This window comes from Pararge aegeria, chromosome 5 (genome assembly GCF_905163445.1).
Source record: "Pararge aegeria chromosome 5, ilParAegt1.1, whole genome shotgun sequence".
Taxonomy (NCBI): Eukaryota; Metazoa; Arthropoda; class Insecta; order Lepidoptera; family Nymphalidae; genus Pararge; species Pararge aegeria.
Window position 1 is genome coordinate 7328194 of NC_053184.1, and position 23022 is coordinate 7351215.

At 36.0% G+C, this 23022-nt stretch overlaps 1 protein-coding gene across 2 annotated transcripts in view; it reads left to right on the top strand.

The window, feature by feature from the left end:
- Window positions 1–22124, top strand: part of LOC120623898 — a 32854-nt gene extending 10730 nt beyond the window's left edge. The window contains exons 1-8 of one of the 2 annotated variants that reach the window (XM_039890187.1): window positions 2649–2724; window positions 5717–5853; window positions 11105–11375; window positions 16246–16529; window positions 16856–17215; window positions 17925–18297; window positions 19284–19475; window positions 21466–22124. In XM_039890187.1, coding sequence (XP_039746121.1) covers window positions 5740–5853; window positions 11105–11375; window positions 16246–16529; window positions 16856–17215; window positions 17925–18297; window positions 19284–19475; window positions 21466–21602 — 1731 coding nt within the window. In that variant the 5' untranslated portion in view covers window positions 2649–2724; window positions 5717–5739 and the 3' untranslated portion in view covers window positions 21603–22124. Of the gene's footprint in view, window positions 1–2648; window positions 2725–5716; window positions 5854–11104; window positions 11376–16245; window positions 16530–16855; window positions 17216–17924; window positions 18298–19283; window positions 19476–21465 lie in introns of those variants that run through there. The other variant, XM_039890186.1, reaches the window with a different exon arrangement.
- Window positions 22125–23022: the final 898 nt, after the last annotated feature.

The window sequence follows — 23022 nt, forward strand, 5'->3', positions numbered from 1 at the left end:
GAACGCGGTCTAAACTCTTCACATTCTCCTCTCTCCAAGTGATATTGATTTGCTGAGACTTAACTTCGAAGAGTTGAGGTTCGCGCAGAGGATCGAACTATCTTCCCTCGAGGCCGAATACCTAACCGCTATTCTATCACTGTGTGTGTTAAATTTGAAATAGCAGTAATATGAAAGTGACCCAACCTTTTTCGAATATGATTTTTCTTTGGTCTTGTCTGTAGGGTGGCTTTGACCGTGGCTAGTTATCATCCTACGGACAAAGACGTGCCGCTAAGCGATTTAGTGTTCCGGTGCTAACTAATTTACTACCAGGTGAGATTGTTGCAGTCAAGGGCTAACTTGTAGTGGAATAAAAAAAATCAAAAGAAAAAGAAAACTATTTTAACTTATATCTATTAAAAGAGCGTTAGACAGGCTGTAAAGTATTTTAGAAAATGAACGTCGATGATTGTTCTGGCACGACGATCAACCTATAGAGTCCAATGACTCGAGCTATACCTATAGCACAAACAAGCCAAAAGATCTACGGCGTAAGTATTCCGTGGTTGCTTGAACAGATACAATGTTGGGAGTTGTCTCTATTGAAGTACAGAAGTGTACCGTTTAATCCTGTTAAGGATGCCTAGATAAGAATAGCACTACTAGAGTATTCTGAATTAGATTTTTTATTAACTTCGAGTGTTAGTTTGCTCGGGCAAGGGGAGAACAGCGCTTGGCCTTTTCTCTAAATTTTTGGTCCGACACGATAATCGAACCCAAGGTCTCTAAAATCGCCATCGTACATGCTAACCACTAAACCAACGAGGCAGTGACTTTTGACATAACAGAACAGAACAAAGATGAAAATATACACTGGTGTGAGTCAGCGTTAACGCTTTATTTTCTGTCGTTGTGACTCTGCAAAATGTAGGTGAAGGCAAGTTTATGCTGGTAATCTCGTAGTATTTCCTTTTTAAAATAAAAAATCTTAGTAGACACATAAATTGCTTCTTTATTGATTCGTTATTTCTCAGTTATCATTGAACTGGTGAATACTGGTGAATCTTGTTTATATTCCGCGGTATCTAATACTCAAGCGAGCAATTAATGTAAATAATGGATAATTTTGTATAGCAAGGAAGTTTGGGAGTGTTGTTTAAAGATTTTCGAAAATCAATTTTTTTGTATTAGTGAAACAGCTTTCATAGTCTTTAGGACAAAGTTACAATTATAAAGTGTTCATCTACCTCTGTGTGACTCTGGCAAGTTTAAGAGTAGTAAATAAAGTTATTAGCAAGTTTACATTAGTTTCAGGTCTCTATACTACGAAACCAGTAGAACTCGAGACATTTTACGTAGTTATTTTTTCAATTGAATGCATTCAAGTCTAAATATGTTTCGTTTGTACGAGTTAGCTATTATTATTTTGTCACGCTTCCCTTTATTAGCTTATTCCGCAAAAGATAAAGTTTCTAATAAGTTATAGGTTAGAACACAACATTACGGACGGAACAAACAGTCAATTATCTTCACTTGTACCGTGAATTTCTTTGTTAAGTAAAACATTGCAAATACACAAGTTTCGTTATACATCCGGTAAACTCTTGTTTACGAATTGTAATATTGCGTGGAAATCAAACCGATGCCGAATGTAATTTTGGATTACTAATATCATGATAAAGGTTTTTTACTACCTATATTGTAGAAATTCTATTAGTGTTGTACCTAAGCCTTGTAAGTGTTACCATAGATAACATAAAGCTCTGAAACATGGTTACCAACTATGGATATCATAAGGAAGTTTTAGACTTTCCCACAGAGCGACAAAAGGAGTTTTGCGCTAGGAGTTTGTGTTTCGTAAAACACGAACGCCTAATTTTACATTCGCAATACATTTGAAGAAAAGGAAACTCAGTGAATTAACATTCATTCAGTAACCGTATTAGTTGTTTGTTTATGCATTATAGTATCGATTGAAGACCTTCATAGTTAGCGTTCGTAAAGTAGTAAATTATAAAAGTGAGTGCCTTAGTTACTAACTTCTTAAGGAAGTAGGGAAGCCCTCTTAGAATTATTTTAACAAGATCCGTCCGTAAAACTTCATACCAACATAATTTACTATAGATAATAATGAAAAATGACTATAAAGTATTTTGCATAAATTAATTTGTCATTCTTGTCACGCGTTATTTTCGCCTTTATCGATACTTGTAAAACTTTTTCTTTATTCGTTTATCTATCATTCACGCAGAAACAGAGCCTAAGTATTGATCTAACTTTATACATAGATGTAGATTATTGGTCAGAGAGTGCACCATATGCTACATTGTTAGTTGAATGTAAAATTTAGTTTGTTGTTTTTGTTGCTGTGTGAAGGAATCTGTCCTTACGCTTTTATAACAGTTGGAAATTTATGCTTTGACGGTGTGTACTGTACACATATAAAAAAGCTAACTCAACAGAAAATTACACTAACCTATTGTTTACAATATAATAGTTTTTAAACGCCGACGTAAACATTTTATTTCGCACGGCTTACAGTAATGCTTCAGTAATTACATACCAACTTGACCGTACTAAATTGGTTTCATTGTTTAAGCGTTAACATGTTATTTCCATAGTATCACTCAGTAGTCCATTTTCAAGTGCAGTGGACAATACACAAGCCCCTTGATCGTTATCTTATTTGTCGCCAGTAATAACTCATGACACTGAGACGGCTTGGAGTCGTTGATCTCGGAGGTAATATGCAAAACAAGTTGGCGCTGTGCGTTGTGGAGGCATGTTCTGTGTTCTCTGATAAGTTTCTGTGGATTGACCTCGCGGGTGATGCGTGGCTGTTCGCACGTGCTCTCGGAACTTTGCATTCACTTGTTTCCCGCGTGGTATTTAGTGTGATTTACATATGGGTTATGTCAAATACCAGTTACACAACCAAGCCGATGTAGGTTACTACGGTAAGTTACACAGTGAACACATATAGGTAGGTTTTTATTTATGTTATGGTAACCTTGAAAACTATTTCAATGTTTACCTACTATACTCTGTGCAGACAATGTACGGGGGATTCAAATTAAACTCCATAAAGGCTCGCTCGCTGCTTGAGGATACAGAAGACACAAGACTCAATGTCAGGCAGAGTGGACGCTCAGTTCAGATCACGATGATGACAGGCTATGGCGATGTTGCATGACGTGTTTCTTGTCCTGGGAAGTGTTGCTATGTTTAAAGGCGGTGGTTTTCCACTTACCATCAGGTGGGCCATCTGCTTGGTCCGTCAATTATTACTATATAAAATACTAAAAATTTTTATATCATTCTTCTCCATTTGGCTCATAGAGCCGCCGCTGTGCAAATGATCACGTCAATCTGTTGCTCTGATACTGGGTAAAATAAGTCTTGACACATTTCCCGCATTGTCATATTATTGGGATCTAAATTTTCCCTAGTTAGATGGATCTTTACAAGAGAGTACGTACCTAATGCAAAAGCAAATGGGTGCTAAGGTTGGTTGGTGATGTGATTGGTTGGTGATGTGGTATTATAGGATATAAAAGACCTCATCTCTGGCATTTATGTCTACTAACCTTTTTTATATAGATGCCATTTTGCGGTGCCTTTTTATATTTGAAAAGTATTAAAAGGCGCAGGCAGGTACGTATTTTTATCATAAAGTGTACCTGAATATTCATACTCGTTGAATATTTATTGAGGCATCTAAATATTCTAGCGTGTTTAAACTTCAAACATCATCAAACCACATGTGCTTTTATATATCTATTTTGTCGTCGTCATTGTTCTTTATTATTAAACTAGCTTCTGCTTTCGACTTCGTCTGCGTGGACTTCAGAATTGTTTCGAAAGCTTCTTTCGTTAACAATTTTTGATCCTACCATGGGAACTATTTGAGAGATCGGTAAAGAAAGTACATGTCCTTTTTATAGCATAGGTGACATGCATACCAAATTTCAAAGCGGTCTGCCCGCAGCTTAGCTCGTAAGTCATTTAAAATTTTCCCTTGGGAACTTCTTAAGGAATCGGGATAAAAGCTAGCCTGTGTTCTTTTCCATGTCAAATACGACATGCATGCCAAATTTCATCCGAATCCGTTCAGCCGTTTTTTGTGCGATTAAGTAACAAACTTCCGCACTTTCACATTAGGATACATCGAAAATTTTAGGCACAGCTTCGTACTTTTAACATATTGATCTACAGTTTTACTAACGCTAAACATTAGGTATAGATGAACTACATACACTAGCGTGTTTAAACTTCAAACATTAACAATGGATACATTCACGTATACTTTTTATATCGGCTTTGTAGTTGTCATTGTTCTCTAGTTTATCTGAAACTTTTAGGTGCAGCTCGTACCTATAAAATAAAAATATATAGTTATATAGAGATACTAGATATTCTAGATTTCTTTGTTACACTTTTGTCAGATTGGTCGTGGTCATCATGAAGTGGCGCTGCTTGGAGCAGATGTTATTTGCCAAAAAAAAAAATAGAACCTCTTCCCGTCCCTACTGGCAGACAGCTTGGTAACCTCTTGCAAAGGGCTGCAGGCAGTTGATTCGATTTGATCGGAGCTTCGGTGACCTTCCCTGATATCTTAACGAGGCGCTCTACATAGTATTAACATACACATTTGTTATTTGTTACATTCACATGTATTTATTTTGTATCTCTTCCGGAGAACCTTTGACGTAAGGAAAAAGAAGGAATGGGTTGGTTCAGCAAATTAATCCTTAAAGAACCGATCTGAAGATGATGATGATGAGTTTGAAACTTCGATCCACCCCGCTACCTTCAATTCGGATTGGCTTCAATCTGACCTCGAAGAGTATAGGCACGGTAATATATACACATTATATTACCGTGGTACAGATTCTCTGACCTATTCAATGTACGATGGCGTTTTCAAAGACGCGCCCGTACCGATCGTTTCAAAGAATAATACGACTATAAATTGATAATAATTAATTGAAATGGCCGAAGTACAATAAGTATCTCATTATAACGAGCAGTAGGTAATAACCTCGTGTACTTGTCTGTCACAAAGGTCTGCAGTCAGAAACGGAAACAGCTAGTTTACGCAGCCACTCATTCATGAAAATTTTGCAAATATATGAAAAGTCATACATTTGTAACGCTCCGAGCTCGTTCGGGGAAGTACTTCCTACCTGCTATGCTTATTTCTGGTGTAAAGCAGTGATGTTGCAATGCTGTGTTCTGGTCTGAAGGGCTTGGTTGACGGTGTAACTACAGGTATATTAGGCATAACACCTCTATGTTGATGGACACGGGGCTAAGATGCAGCACGTGATCCTGGCATGCCCTGCGAAGTGTTACCTGTGTTTTTCGATTATCAGGGGCCATCTCCGTCAATTAATACAATAAAAGCAACCACATATTCCACGGGATATTTGGCGTACAAGTAGGTATAACCTCTCTTCTGCACAAGGCATTTTTAACGCCCAACGCAAAAACGATGGAGTGTTATAACACTTTTACGTTTGACGTGTCACAGACACAAAAAAGAGACTAAAAACTTTTTAGGTATATTTTATGTTTTATAATTTTTCACACAGATCCTTTGAAATCTATCACTGGTAATCCTCGAAAGAAGTTGGACTTACGGTCAGATTAACGACGAATTTCAAACGAGTGTCGTTAAAAACTTAACGATATGAATATTCGCTTAAGTGAACTTTTTTTTTTTTTGTTACAGATAAGTAGGTGACAAAGGGCAAAATGACGGTGGAGAAGAGTAAAGGCACAGAGAAGATGCTGCCGCCGGCGACGCGGAAGGTCGCACCGGACGGTGGCTGGGCTTGGATGGTGTGCTTAGGAGTGAGCTTAGTTAATGTAAGTAGTATTAACAGTTTCCACACAAGTATTATAAATGGGACAGTGCATGTTTGTAACGTTTGTTACCCATGTGCGGACTCGCACTTTTAAAATGTGGCATATAGCTTGCTTCATATATCTGAATACCTAGTACCTCTCCGGACGAGCTCTATCACAAAAAGCTCTACTACTACTACTACTACTACTACTACCTTGAAGCCTAGAGTCAGACATGAGATGATTTTTAGCTTTTTATAAAACACACAAGTTGAAGCGGTTAATAAAAAAAAAATACTTAAGCAAATCTTGCAAAGGAGAATGCCGGATTCGTTTGGTGCCTCATTCAAATTGGTATCAAAAATTAAGTTTTTATTTTTAAAGAAAAACCTCTAAAATCCCAAGCCTTAACTACGACGGATAAAAAATCTTTTAATGAAATAAATTAGTGGTTCTTTTATTTCCGTCATCGTGTCTAAATATACGCACAAAAAAAATCAAAAGAGGTACGTCACTTGTGTAGGTAAAAACAATAAAAAACGAAAAATACATATTTTGAACAGTACCATCAATAGGTAGGTACAATAATCGTGTCAAAAATAACCTTAATTCACCAACTTCATTTGCTTGTAACTCTGAAATATGGCGAACTAGAGTTTTAATGTTTTTGGTAATGTACTGTAATTATTAAACCCTATAAAATGAGATGAATTCCATGAAGGCACCTTATAAGTACTATGTGAAACCAAATCCCATACTACGTCCGGCATTCTCCTTTACCACAAAGATAGCTTGAATCCTGGAATTAGACATAAGATGACTTTTACACCGGTAAAAAAACTCGTCTCCCCGGAATTTTTTTATAAACGACATTTTTTATGAGGAAATTTTATTTTGATCACTATGAAAGTGATCAAAATAAAATTTCCTTGGGTCTTCATCTATTAAACCTTAGAAATATAATGAAGCTGTGTAGCTATTACGAACATAATTCACCTCGTACTAATTATTCGAAGTAATCTTAATTATAGGTTTTTGTGCCAAAATTTCGAATGCGAGGCACAGGAATAGTAGCACGCTAATTCGCGTATGCTGGACTATTTAAATCTGAGTTGACTAATTCTGTAAGTTCTGTAGTACTAAAAAACAAAACTCGAAAATTACTTGACTGATTTGATTTTTTTTTCTTGATTGAAAACGAAACCTCTGAAAACGAAAAATAGTTAAACAAAAAAAGTACCACAAAAAGAGCTAGCGAAGCCGCGGGAAGTATCTACCTACTAGGTGACGGTGACGGCCGATTGGCGCAGTTTGCAGCGACCCTGTTTGCTGAGTCCAAGGCCGTGGGTTCAATTCCCACTTATGGAAAATGTTTGTGTGATGAGCATGAATGTTCTTCAATGTCTGGGTGTTTATATGTATATTCTAAGTTTTTATGTTAATTATTCATAATAATATCCATTAGTCATCTTAGTACCCATAACGCAAGCTACGCTTACTTTGGGGCTAGATAACAATGTGTGTATTGTCGTAGTGTATTTATTTATTTACGTACTTCTTAATAAAACAAGAGTTATGATTAACAAAGATTGTAAATATAATAAATTATATACGTAAACATGAAAGTATAAAGTTAATCCGTCACTAGATTATATTATACCACCAATTGTACAAGGATAATATAATAATGCATGTAGATATTATAGGTTAGTTTTTTATGTCCTTCAATGTTTTGCTGTCCTCATTCGTTTATTTTTGTATCACGTGATAGGTATAAACATAATAACAACGAACGAACTAAACGATTTTGTAACAGTATGTCTACAGCTGGTCTGAGATATTACAGCGTGTATTCCAACTGTTACCATATAAGGAAGGTTGGAATCCATAATTTTGAGTTAAAGCTGACGTGATTCTATTTACACCTAAGACATAATACATATTATGTGTACAGTATTTATTGGCCATACTTTAAATCTCCACACACAATATTATTTCTTAAATATAGTTCAACGGGTACATACCACGATAATATTTCGGATTTGTCAATATTTCGACCCAGTTGCATGGATCGTGGTCACGACGGGAACTATATTTAAGAAATGGTGATTAACCACGAAAAAATCTTAGTTTACAATATTATTGACAGTATTCTGCATATTGACAATAATATGTCCGTGTAAGAATACTTCAACTCTTTATTAATATACTCCGCACACACGTCAACATTATTGAGTAGGTATATACATACGCTGTAATCTCGGGAACAATATGAACTTTAAAAGCAATTTCTTTAAACTTGGACCCGTAGTTAAGGTGGACAAAAACCGCTAGGCACAGCTGGTATGCAAATATATAGTCTTATTTTAGATCCAAAGTAGGTACAAAGCGAACAGTTAATTAGCATTTCAGTTATTATTCATATAATACTTAGTAAGATTATGTTTAATTCCTAGTACTGTATACTTAAATAAACTTTTCCTTTAATTTTTGATTGTCATACGTAAGTGTACCTTTAGTACATAAGTCTCCAGTAAATGGCAACGGTTAAAAGTGTTTTATTTGAGTCGTGTAAATACAGATATTACCTAGGTACCAGTTTGTATTTTTGAAGACTAAGTAATGAAAATTCAACCAGTCAGCAGTTTGGAATGCCTTCTTTTATGTGCAACGCATTATCAACACGTGTCGTAGGTACTTTCATGAAACTCTACGTCTTTACGACCGGTCAATAAACGGAACCAATTCGTGCCGAGGAACTAGGCAATGCTTTTATTTTTAAGACACAAGATCGTAACAGAGTGAAGTGTAACGCTGATCTGCATCATATTATGTCGTTGCAAAATGAGGGGCTCAATCGGGGCTTCAAAAATGGAAATATTGTATCAGGATCCAAAGCCTTAACTATAATTCGAAGAAGAAGGAGATAATGTAACAATTTAGAGCTGGAACTTTATGGGAGTTGTTGTGCAACCCATTATCGGTCCATTACAGGGCATAAATAGAGCTCCGCTCAGATTGACAAAGGGTTAGGCCGTAGTCCGCCATGCTCGCATTCCTCTACAGGCCATACATAAGTCTCCTCTGAGAATGACAAGGGTTTTGGCCGTAGGCCTCCACATCTTTAATAACATGGTGTAGAACTTTGAGGCATGCAGTTTCGCTCACGATATTTAATGGCTTAAAACGCACCCAACTCAGTCCCCCTCAAAGGGCTAGGCACAAGGTTCTATCACAGCGTCTTATGATGATCATCATCAATCACCAATAGCCTATACCAGTTTACTGCTGAACTAAATGCATGTATGAAATAAATGAGTACGGGCAGAAGCGTCGTCTGTGATACGTGTGACCACCATCTACTGAGATCACCAACTTTACCCAGCGTGGTGATAATGGACATACCCTCCATATATTGGTAGAGGCCATAATAATAAGACTTAAAACAAATTGTTCAGTTGCACAATACATTGTATGGATTACGAGAGTACAACATCAATTGGACTTATCTCAAACAGTCCTTGGCTATCCAGAGTACCTAATAATGACGATTACAAATAAGAACTACACATCTCGCGGTCACATGCTGTTGTCTTGAGTGACACAATTACTGCCCGGCCACTTTGGCTTCGACATATTTTGATTGCGTTTATATTGCTTCATCTTTGGATTGCTTTCTTAAGTTTTGTTTGTACCTACCTACAAACAATGTTATTGTGAGCTCCAATTCCGTGCATACGTGAATTGAATTCCTGGTTTTTGGTTCACAATATGTTTGAGTAAGGATCATGAGGTCCTGGAGATTCGAGTCGGGCCAAAAGTTGTAGGATTTGAGTCTTGTTTAAATAACTTAAGAACTAAAGGGTTTGGCTATTACGTTAACATAAAATTGCAATTATTCCTTCTAAAAACGTGATTTTTAAACGATTACATCATCAATAATTTCCATAATAGGGACCTTGTTGAGACACTCACAGAGAATAACTAATAATGTATTCAAGTAATCGACACTTTCCTTGTGGATGCGTCATAAAAACAACCAAAACAAGTTATTGTGTCATTTCGCAATATCTAACAGAACTTATTGCTATTCCGTTAGCAAGGACATCTTCTCACGCATTATATAACGTGTAAATGAAAACCGAAATAATACTTCAGAGGCTTTTGAGCAGTGGCGTGCACAGGGTCTTCGACCAGGGTATGCATAAAGCAGGAACATGGCATAAAAGGGGAAATTTCCCCTCCCATACGAGTTATATAAAATAATTTGGGTATGCAGTGCTTTTGTGCATGTTTGAAGTGCACGTCGCCGCTTTAGAGGTATATTATTTATTGTCTCTGAGACTTATCTGTGAAACAAAAACGCTAATAGTTTTTGAGCAAATTATTGCCATCGTTTTTACAGCCCTAGCATCACATGCAAAAGTAAAACCAAGTGACTCCTGTCACTTTTTTATATGTGTCGCATAGCGTAGGTACTATGCACGTGTCGGTCTTTTATCTTCAATGGGGTTGTAGGGTTGGCTTCAATACGTGAACACTTAGAATGTTTTGAAAATTCTTTTGATTTAATATTTTTACAGGGTGATAATATTAAATCAAAAGGGTCCTTATGAAATATACTTATGCAACCCTCAACCGTATTTCCTTATTCCGTTACAAATTTTATATACCTATTACCATTTTATTTAAACCAGTAGGTACTGTCCAGGAAAACCAGATGCAAGTACATCATGCCTATAAATGCTTCCACGATGAGGGACTTGTGACATGACAGTGGTTTTTATATTATGTTCATGTATTAGTTATTAACGCAGCGAGGGCGGAAGCTTCCTCTGTGCTACTACTACGCAGTAGATGGTAGTAGTAAATCAGAGGACGCTTCTGCCCGTTCTACGTTACACATTCCCTTAGTCGCTTCGTACGAAACCCGCGTGCAAAGCAGGAGTGGTAACAAATATATTCTGATCTCCTCTCCTCGAGTCTCCTCCCACAATGAGGAGGGGATAAGGCCTTAGTCCACCACGCTGGCCCAGTGCGGATTGGTGGACTTCGCACACCTTTAAGAACAGTATGGAGAACTTTCAGGCATGCAGGAAACCTGCATGCCTGAAAGTTCTCGATGTTTTTCTTAAAGGTGTGCGGAGTCTCGATGTTTTTCTTCACCTTCCTTTAAATTGCTGGGATTCGAACTCGGCTACTGGGCTATCACCGCTACTCAAATAAATCTCTAAATTTGTAATAACTAATTAAAATTTTCTTTTCTTTCCAGTTTTCAACACGTTCCCTCGAACCGTCCTTTGGTCTCCTCTTCAATGACCTGTTAGAAGACCTGAAGGTTCATACAACTGGTGCTGCAGTCATCGCTAGCACACTCGACTCCGTAGTGAATTTCTCCGGATTCTTCGTGGGCCCCGTTATAAAGACCTTTTCGTATAGGAAGGTATGCTTCGTCGGGTCCACGATATGTGCTCTTGGTCTTCTCTTCACCGCGCCTGCGAACAGTATGGCCCATTTATTGGCCACGTACAGTATATTAGGAGGTAAGTTTGTGTTCAACAAGGACTATTAGATGACTTTGGACATGCGCAGAGGCCAGTGGTGTGAATACAGGGTATCTACTAAGTGGGCAGGTTTGGGAATTATGATTTCTGAATTCTCTCTGGTCTGGTCTGGTAAGAGGCCACATAGTTACCACCCTACCGACGTGCCGCTAAGCGAATTAGTGTTCCGGTGCGGTGTCGTGTAGAAACCGATTAGGGGAATACCCGCCCGCTACCATATTAGACTGCATCATCACTTACCACCAGGTGAGAGTGCAGTCAAGAGCTTAGTGGAACAAGAGCAAGAACTTTTAGTGAAAAAAAAAATAGAATATCATCGGCCCGCCCACCTGTGCATACCCTGATCCCTGTATGCACCCCACTGGTGCAGGCGTTTATACAGTATCTGAATTAAAAAAAAATCGTTATCATCCACTATTTTCTATTTGTTTTTTTTTTAATGAATAAATATACTACGACAATTCCCACATTGCCATAATATAGCCTTGTGTTATGGATACTAAGATAGCTGATGAATATTTTTATAAATTAAATATCCATAAATATTTATAATAAATAGATAAACACGCAGACACTGAAAAACTTTCACATTGGATCATCACACAAATATTTTCCAATGTGAGAATCGAACCGACAGCCTACTGCCTAGGACTGAGAAAGCAGGGTAGCTTCCCACTGCGCCGTCAAATAACTTTCAACTTCGGGCCATGAAACTTGGTAAAACACAATTTGTGAATTTAAAGTTACCACGTTCATTAATTCATTAGTTACAGGACTCTATTAAACAGAAAGATGGTCAAAGTGCAATTTCTCGTAAGTAAAATTGATTTTATTAGATCTCTTAGATCTTTAGTTAGGTAATAAAGTTAGTAGCGATAACAAACGAAACTGCTTGTGTACATTATGTTGCGACTTTAACAGTTACTTACCTATATGCAGTAGAAAGTTTCGTAGTTAAACTGCAATCAAGCAATAAAGCTGTAATGCATTGGAACATAAAAGTATTCCCTGGAGACTATAAAACGCTCTTATATGATTAACTCGTTCGTAAAACTGTACACATAAATCGCGTGCCGCAAACGTTTAAAATGTGTTTTTAATTATGAATGTAGTATTTGTAAACTAGAACGTTTAAGTTCTTTAGTGATAGCTCTATGATTATTGTTTCAATAATTCATTGAAGAACTGAAAAGATTGAAAATATATTTTATTTTAAATGTATTATTTTGGTTTTGAATAAAAAACGCTATCGGAGGCTTAACAAGCTCACTTATCATAATTTGGTTGGTGAACAAAATCTCCGAGAGAGCAGATTAAATATCCAAAAAAATATGCAAAAAAAATATACAAATTAAAATCTTGTTTTATTTTTTCAGTACTTCAATCAACATAACACAAACATAAAGATGGTAGATATTGACGCAGTCAGTTTTTTGTTTTTTTTACGTTGTTTTTTTTACGTTGTATCAGCATTTCCTGTCAAGTTATATAATACATTCGTGAACACCCTTAAAATTTATTTATTTTTATACCACACTCGATTTATTTTGAAAACATAATTATTTTGAGATTACTTTTTTGTGCGAAAAATTCTTTTTTAATTTATTTACTTTAATTGTACAGTGTTACGACTAAGACGAATCTATTAAAACCACTCGCATAAAATCATGCTTGTCATGATTTTATGCGAGTGTTAAGGGGTGCCAAAGAAATATAATACATACACTCAAAAAAAATATAGTAGCATGGTCGGGGCTTCTAAACGATTACTTTTTTCTGCGTCGTTTGTAAAAAGAAAAAGTACAAACAAAAAAAAATATTAAAGTCATTGTGGTTGTAAGTAGATATATATTATAATTAATTGTTAACCAGAACCGATCATGAAGTCATGTAATTTATTCATATTTCGACATCTCACAAGACTATTACATCACCGCCACACCGCAACACATGTTATTCCCAGAAACCGCAAGATTTGCAGACAGCGTGGCTCCAAGTTTTTTCTCTGTAGGTCCATACTATATCATCTATACGTGTACAAACTAAAAGTAAAACTAGAAGTGAAACATTTTCGTCTGAATAAGGGCATATAGGTAGATGCTATATCGTGACCTTTTGCTTCAACTTTAAATTATAAACGACTACCATTTCTTTTAAAAAAATACAAAATCGGTCGGGGAAATTGTTTTCGGTCATTAAATACCGGTCATAGTCATTTCGGTTTCATTCAATTATCCGGTTAAATCCAGTAACCGTTTGGTACTAGTTCTATTAATTATTAACAAAAGATTACGTATTTATCAAGTTAAAAATTCACCTATTTTTGCAAAATTCCGCGCTCCCAAAAAAACGCCATAAATGAATCATTGGTGGAAGCTTATAAACGTCTGAACGATCTGAATGAGTTCTCTGTTCAGTGATTGCTTGAAAATTGCCTTATATATTTACAGACCTACCAGTTTGTTTTGCTTAATTAAAGTCGCTAAGGATGCCAGTAACTGTTATAATTTGGGTTTCATAACTGATTAACCAAAGAAAATTTTTTTACTGCCTACTATAATGTAGCAGTGGGTAAGGAAATATAAACCGATCAAAGCCCACAGTAGAAAATAAAACTGAAATTTAAAAGCTAGAATAGCAAGATTTTTCAAGTAAATATTTCAAACAGGTATAACTTTTTCCTTGAATACTTATTTTTGGCGTAGGAACGCTTGCTATGCGAACTATCAAATATTCCGAATTATCAATCGTTACGTCGATAATTGAAGTAAAGAAAAAAATTGGCCAATTAATCTTTAATGGTTCAGCTTTAAGCGTTTTGAGAGTTCGAATAAACATTATAACATAACGTTATAACAATCGAACTACTAACTAAACTACCTATGTGTTGTTTCGTACTAAGGGAATATAAATAGAACGAAAGTTATCTGACGCTGATTAAATACCAACCACTTGCTTATCTCTGCCGCGTTACAATATCGGAGCGATATGTCATTTTAAAAGTGTCTATAGTGATTTATTAACCAAATATGTATATACATTTACTATTTAGTTTATGAAGAAACCTACGGGTATGTCATTATAATGATCGCTATAGTGCACGGGTCTTCTTATAATGAGAAATGCCCGTAGTCGTCAACCTCACTGGTCAAGTGCAAATTTATAGTATTCTCATTTCACATGCAGGTTTCCCACGATGTTTTCCTTTACTGTTACAACAAACCTCAGTTTTAATGTTAACCCTTATTGAGAGAGTGGCACTGAACTTATCTGTCCTAAATTAGGAAGGAGAGGATCATCTAAAAAAAAAGATTTCTTGCGCCATCCAAATCTTTACAATTTCTTGATCTTGGCGAAACACCAAATACTTAAATATAATATATAAATATATACTACGACAATAAACACACCGCCATCTAGCCCCAAAGTAAGCGTAGCTTGTGTGCTAAGATGACTGATGAATATTTATTTTTATGAATAATATACATAAATACTGATAAAATACATATACACACCCAGACACTGAAAAACATTCCTGTTCATCACACAAACATTTTCCAGTTGTGGGAATCGAACCTACGGCCTTTTACTCAGAAAGCAAGGTCGCTGCCCACTGCGCCAATCGGCCGTCAACACTTACGTCTAACGTCTACTTAGATATCACTAAAAGTATTTTGTTAAAGAGTTAAACAATTACTATGATAACAAATTATTTATGAAGCATGTTGTTACCATGCAAAAATAAATGACCTATGGACCTTTTGTATTATTGTCATACACACCTGTACCTTTTCAATTATTATCATTTTAAAGATGTTAGAGATTAACCTATATAATATAATTCATAAATACTTAGGAACCATAGATTTTTATTGCCGATAAGCAATCAATACAGATATGATAAGATCATGCTTAAGTGGTATGCAGTCTTGACATAGAAACAATAACTGTCCTACTTTTTTTTATTCTACTTTATTGAAAGGCAGATTAGAAGATCTTTATTGAATGCAATCTCTTTGATCAAGGTTCTTTTTACTTTATATTATAATATGATAATTACGAAAAGCCTCAATGATAACTAAGGATAGTGATTTATTGATTGTATTAAATTAAGTAGACACACGATTTGTTGTACAAAAATATCCTAATTTAAGATAGCTCAAAATTTGGATCTTTTAATTTCAAATACAATGGCATTTGTTTAAGAGCCCTTAGTTTATGTAATTTTAGATATTTATTACAAACTTATGGGATGGGCAAATTGGTGCCATTTAAGGAAAATCTTATAAATTTTTAATCAAATTTTTCGTATTTCGTAATTCTTCGACTACACAAATTGTTGCTTACAACTTTTTGTTATGTCAATTTGTAGAAGAACTCAAAACATGGATATTTTCGCTTTTTGGATCAAATGGTTCAAAACTTATACTGCACACTTTAAGTACTTATGTTTTTACCTTAAACGTCGTATAAGAATACAACAGTCTCCCAATAACTAAGTGAAAACTTTTGTTTGCGTCTGAGAAGGGGTATGGCAGTATACACGTACCCCTATCATGTTTTCTCGCAGAATGTCAAAGTAAAAAACGATCTAAATAGTTATTTGGAATCTGCTAAAGCAGGGTGGTTCTCGATACCCATTGGCTCAGATTCCCCTGTCTTCCCTCTGCCACATATATAGTGTTATCTTTTTTCAAGTATCCTGTGTAATAACTATTCCGAGACCTAAAATACCTTTATATCAAATTCATCAAAAACATATCAAAACTTTTAGCAAAGGATTATTTTTAAAACTACTTGCTTGTACTAGATGCTAAGTTACCTTAACACAATTTTCCTTTTGTTCCAGGGTTTGGAGTGGGTCTGGCATCTTCATCGTCCTTCGTATCGCTCAACCACTACTTCTCAAAGAAACGTGGGCAGGCCGTCGGTCTGTCCATGGCTGGGACGGGCTTTGGCCTGATGGTCATGCCACAGCTAGTCAAAATACTGCTAGGAGAGTACGGGTTTAGATGGACGGTGGTGATCTTGGGAGGTATGGCGTTCCATGCTGTTTTGGGATCGTGTTTATTGCAGCCTGTTAAGAGGCATCTTATTGACGAGCCGGTAGACTGTGAGATGCAACTTGTAAAGGTTAGTTTATTCAGGTTAGGTAAGTTTTATTTATACCCGATAGTTTTCCGAAAACTTCAAATGAACCACAAATAATCAACTGAATGATACGGACAACGTATATATAAAGGGGTTTTTCGAGAGTGTAAGAATTATTTGAAAAGTTTAGCTGAAACATTGACTTTGAATTCCCCTCTACGTAAAGAGTTCAAAATGTTGTTTAACCAATACTACTTTAAATCTACAAAATTAAAGGTATGCTCCCAATGCGGAGCGCAAACAATAACAGTTTTTCGGTTGTGGATCGTACATTATCATCAAACGATTTTAGATCTCTTTGCTTTTAGGAAATGGAGTGCATACACGAGAGTGATGAGGAAGCCGATGATAAATTCGAGATAAACCCCCTCGTGACACGAGGCGTGCTGCCGAAACTCACCAAACAGCGCTCCCACGGCAACGTGAATCACCCATCCGTGAGAACGGTCGGTCTTCCAAGGGCGAAAACCTGCGACAAACCACTGCAGGAGTTCGAAATAAATGCCAAGTTGGGTACAGGGTTGACAACCGCTGCGTCCGTTGGCGCGATGCAGAGGGTGACCTCTAGCGGCAGTATGAGCGAAGAGGCTAGAAAGAGAAAAGTATCTGTGATATCGAATATATCTAATATGGACTTCACCGGGAGTTATTTTCAGCTGTACCTTGATGTAAGTTATCATTTTAACATACATTTATTTATATATATACCACACTAGTGCTCGCTTGAGTGTAAACACGCAAGCACGCACGCACATAAGAAAACACGCTCGCAAGTACGTACGTACTTTCTGTAAGTCGTTTTTATAATAATATAGTGGACACACCCGGAATACGCCTAACAGTTCATGCTAATATACAAAACTATCGAATATATAAAAGAATATATAATTAATAAAACTATAAATATGAAAACACAGAAGTATTGGATAGAAGAGGTCGTTGATTTGAGAAACTCCATGATAGACAATAAACGTAAGCTTAATATAACAATCTGAGAGAACGCTTGAAAAAGTTACGGGACATTATAGCAAATTAAGCGTAATGAGTACATTAATTGAAATGCTGTGTAAAACTATCTGGTCAATCCGAAGATTAAATTTCGAGTATTTCGAATAGTCTAGGCAGAGACAGTTCAAATTAAGTAGTAGTATTTTAAGGTTTATTATAGCAAAAATATATAAAAATAAAAAAAAATAAAAATCACAATCATACTATTTCTGAAACTTTCTTTTTTTATTGAATTTGTAATTAAGCTGGGAATCGATCCGGATGGTATCTGGATCAATTCCCGGCTTAATTATATACCGGTACAGAACAGGTATTATATAAACACCATCGTGGCGAAGAAATCCAAATAATTGTAGTGCTTCTTTTCAGACAGCAGAAGACGATGCGTTACAAATGAAGGCTTTCAAAAAAGCTCAGCCCGCTCAAGAACAAAAAAAGCTAGGCTTCTTTAAAAAGTTCATCAGCCTTATGGATTTAGATCTCCTGAAAGATTGGTCATTTTTGAACCTTTTACTTGGCCTTTCACTATTTTGGAGCGGCGAGTTACAGTTTAGGATGTTGACGCCCTTCTTCATAAGGAACCTAGGATACAATATGAATGACACGGCGTTTTGTTTGTCGATTACCGCCATATCTGATATAGGCGTGCGGTTAGTATTACCGCCGATATTCGACAGAACGAATATAACTAAGAAGATGATATTCTTTGTGTCAAGTTTCTTCTTAGCCGCGACTAGATCGGGTGAGTCTAAAGTTTTTAAACGAGACTTGTATGAAACTCACACTTAAGAACATGCACAACCCTCATTCAGCTATTATTGCACGCACATTTCACTTCACACCCGCGGAATGTTGCTAGCTCACAAATTTTTCCCATGCTATGGTAAACGTTTAGAATAATGCAATATTATTACCAAAAAAAAAACACTAAACCAGCGTTTCTACCCCGTTAATAAATGTGAACATTTGTTAACTCCCCACCCGAAAACGACGGGGTGTTATAAGTTGGACGTGTCTGTGTTTGTGTGTGTCTGTCTGTCTGTGGCATCGTAGCTCTAGGGCGAATAAACCGATTTTGTTTTGTTTGAAAGGTGAATTCGTCGGGAGTGTTCTCTGCTGTGTTTAACGAAAATAGATCCAAGATGGCCGCCGCCAAAAAATGGCCGAATACAATTTTTTTCACAAGCCCCTTAATATCAAATAAATGGACTTGACTAGTAGAATAATATACACTATGACAAGTTTTAAATCAAACATGGTCGCCAGCAGAAATACGCGCATAACATTTTATCCCTCAACATGGGTATTAATTGAAAGGGCTTGTCTAGTACAATGATGTACACTACGTTAAAAGTCGGGGTTTTTAAATTTCATTTATAGGTATATATCAGGTTACCCTGTAAAAATATTTAATCAAAAGAAGCTTATTTATTTTTCCGTTCAAACGAATTCAAAACATTCTAAGTGTGTACTTATGACAACCCTATTAGAGATAAAAGACCGACACGCGTACCTAATAGTCACTTGTTTTAATTTTGCATGCTTTGTTAGGGCTGTGTCTGATTTCTTACAGTAAAAACTATGACAGTGGTTTATTCAAAAACTATTAGCGTTTAGATTTCACAGATAAGTCTCAGAGACAGTACATAATATATACCTCTAAAGCCTGTGAAGTATTGTTTCGGTTTTCATTTACACGTTGTATTTTTTTTTTTTTTCATATTTCAGTACTAGCCGAACAGACAGAATGGATACCACTTATGATTTGGCTCTCAATATGCGGGTTCTTCCGAGGCATGTGTCTCAGTAACTTCACTCTAACCATATCTGAATACTGTCCGTTGGAGAAACTGCCCGCAGCCTTCGGTCTGCACATGGTTAGCAAGGGAGTTCTAGTTGTGATTATCGGTCCAATTATTGGTAAGAGTTATTTTTAAAAAGCTTTAACTCCTTAATTATTTCGATTTGAATCCTTATTTACGGGTTGTTGCTGTCCACTAATGTTAAAGACAATCTATACTGATATTATAAATACGAAAGTGTCTTTGTTTCTTCTAACTTTACGTCCTAAGTAAGCAACTAAACGAGTCGATTTTTGGCATAGATTTACTGGAAAGGACGTGAAACACAAAAGTGAAAAGAAAGTGTTCCGACGGGGTTTTTAAAAACGGTAATAAACGAGGCTAACAGCTAGTGGGAAATATTTCTTAAGTTTTTTTAATCTTCTAGTCAAGTTAGCCCTTGACTGCAATTGCCCTGTAAGGCTAGCATGGGCAGGGGACAATTACCTCCCCGGGGAGAGGATAAAAATCGATCTTCTTCCACAGCTTAATCAACTGTCAGAGCATTGGCACAGAAGTGGAAATAATATCCAAATAATATATGTGTAATAATGAACGGGTTTAAACTTCTCCTATTCCAAGTTCCCGTGCTTAGCAGGTGGATATAATTTTTGTCTCCTACCCGTGCTAGCCTTACTGGTGGTAAGTTATTATGCAGTCTAAGGTGTTAGCGGGCTAACCTGTTTTGGGTATGGTACCCGCAATTGGTTTCTACCCCGCATCGTACCGGGACGCCAAATTTCTTTGGCGGTAGGGTGCCTAGCCAAAGCCTTCCAGGCCCAGGCCAGACCAGAGAAAATGAGGAAATTATAAATATCCACCGGGTATCGAACCCGACACCTCCACTCACACCTCTGCGACTGCAAGGTCGTTGAAGTTTAACATAGTGGTGATTATAATTTTTTAATTACTTCGAAAACTTAAAGCTAGAGATACGAGGGTTTCAAACGCGCCCTGGGTGAAGGCTTTCTACACCGAGGCGGCTTACTCCCTAGTCTGTGAAAAAAGACAGCAACAAAAATAACTCCTGACAAAACACACACATATTTGAGGTCTTATTTCCTCAGAAGCCCTTGGGGATTTCTTTTGACTTTGACCGCCGTAAACTTGGTCTCCCTGATACTTTCGGCATACATGACATGACGCTATGATACTTATCTTGGGATTTAACTAGACTTAAGATTAAATGCACCGACCATAAATTTTTAATGCAATATGTTTATTCATAGTTTAACTATTTTTATTCAGTCTATTTATTAAACATGTATGAACGGATAAGTTTTGATACATACTAATATATTAATTGCATAAGTGTGTATTAAAATTTAGCCGTTTATTACATTCTCGTCAAGTTATTTAACAAAATAAATATCACGTGTTCACGTCAGTCATTGCCGGCGGACAGCGGCAAACTAATTGGTTGATCGCGCTCCCGTCCTGTGCCCCCGTACTATCGAAGGGTCAAGCTTAAAGCGGTTTACTCATATTCACAAATATTTAATACTGAATAAAAAACCCTACAAAATTAGAGAACTTAAGAGATGATTTAATAACAACTGTCTGAACGTTAGATGTCCTTAGATATATAACATGTAACAGAGTTACGAAATACTGCTGAAAAGTGCAAAAGAATATTTCCTAAAGAATCACCCTTTAAACAATTTTAAATCAAAAGAAGCATATTTATTTTTCGATAAAAACTAATTAAAAACATTCTAAGTGTTTATGAAAACCCTATTGAAGATAAAAGACCGACACGTGCATAGTACCTATGCTACGCAACGCGTACCTATTAAATTTACGGGAGTCCCTTGATTTTACTTTTGCATGTGATGTTAGGGTTATATCTGACAATGGTTTACTCAAAAACTATTAGCGTTTCGGTATCACAGATAAGTCTCACGGACAGTAAATAATGTACCTCTAAAACCTCTGAAGGATTATTTTGGTTTTCATTTACACGTTGTATATTATGTGGCGATTGCATATTCGGCCGTTAGTCATTGTTTTTTACGATTAAGTAGTTTCTGCAGCTGGTGGATTGTAAAGGTTATTTTCTTTATTTTCAGGTTACGTAAGAGACTACACCGGTAGCTTTGCTACTTGTATACACGTACAAAACGCCCTTATCATGTCATGCGTACTAGTTTGGGGCATAGAATACGCCCTGGCGTTTACAAGACGACGTAAAGTGGTACAAATATAGTACATACTATACTTAGTGCAATGTTGTACATTAAGGGTTGCTGTGACGGCAATAATAGAAAAACATCTCAAAAGACATTCGAAATGTTTTGTTTGTACTTTAATTTGGCATATCGTAATATAGTCCGCGTCACCAAAGTTGAAAGCCCTTTTCTTATACAACGGTTTACATAGTGACTTATACGTAACAAAAGCCCTAAAAATGCTGATAACTGCGCGAATTTAAGGTGCACGGTATATGATGCTCCAGTGCAGGTTCAACTGTCGTGGCGGAAACTGTATATGTAACATTAAGGTTATATCCCGTGAAAGTTTAGTTTGCTATCTTGTTATATTCGAATTTATAATGCTCTTTGTTAATGCAAACGAAATGACAGTTAAACTACTCGAGTAGTATTTTATACATTTACAAAGGTGTTTACTGATTTCTAATTAATATTATTTATACTACTAAACGCTCTTAACTCAGTGAAATTGTACATCAATTTTAAATACCAGCTCTTCATTCAGCCACCAAATTATATAATTTGGTGGCTGTTATTTTTTTATATATTTCATTGAAAATAAACAGGGTGAAATAAACAATACCAGAAAGTTCTCCACCGGTAGTTGTTCACTTTAAAACTAACAACTTTTGTTCTACAACTTTTATTTTAACTCAATAGTTTGTGAAATATTCAGTATTCAATATTTTACATAAATACTCTACACGTTACTACTCTGTAATGTAACATGAGCAACAGCGCGCGAACCACGGATATAGTGCGGTCATTGACCCGACTTCGCGACTTTGTCAAATCACATGTATTTAGTTTCACAGTGTAATGTCACTTTACAGAAGTAACATGATTTATTAATTTTTTTTATCATGAAATAAATTAATACCTACTTAATTTTGAAAAGTCGTAGTACAAAAGTTGTCGATTTCAATGATAGAAACCACAAGGCCGAGAGCTTTCTGGTATTTTTATTTAACCCTGTATATGAAAAAGAATTCACCTACTTGACAGCTGGACATACATACTTAATTTGTACTTAAGATGAGTGAAATTTACAGTTACTTTGTTGTTGCTATAAGTTCTTTTTGTCTTTAGCAATTTTCTATTAAATTATAAGAAGCATTTACTGTAAAAGACTTTGAAATTTTCTTTTTTATTTAAAGAGTAAAAAATTAAATACTTTATTACCATGACTTGAATTTAATGCTTCTATACCTTTTTTAATAATGTGTTAATTAAAACCATTATTAATATAGACATTCGTTTTAAATCGGTTGTAAACAAATCTCTAAGATAAAACGATCCCTTTAAAAAATAGTACTATTTTTTTTAGGTCCATTTAGAGTAGAGATTTGGATTCCAAATTAGCAACAATTCATAGTTTAGATATAGTTAGTTGTTTCAATAGTATTGTTATTTGTT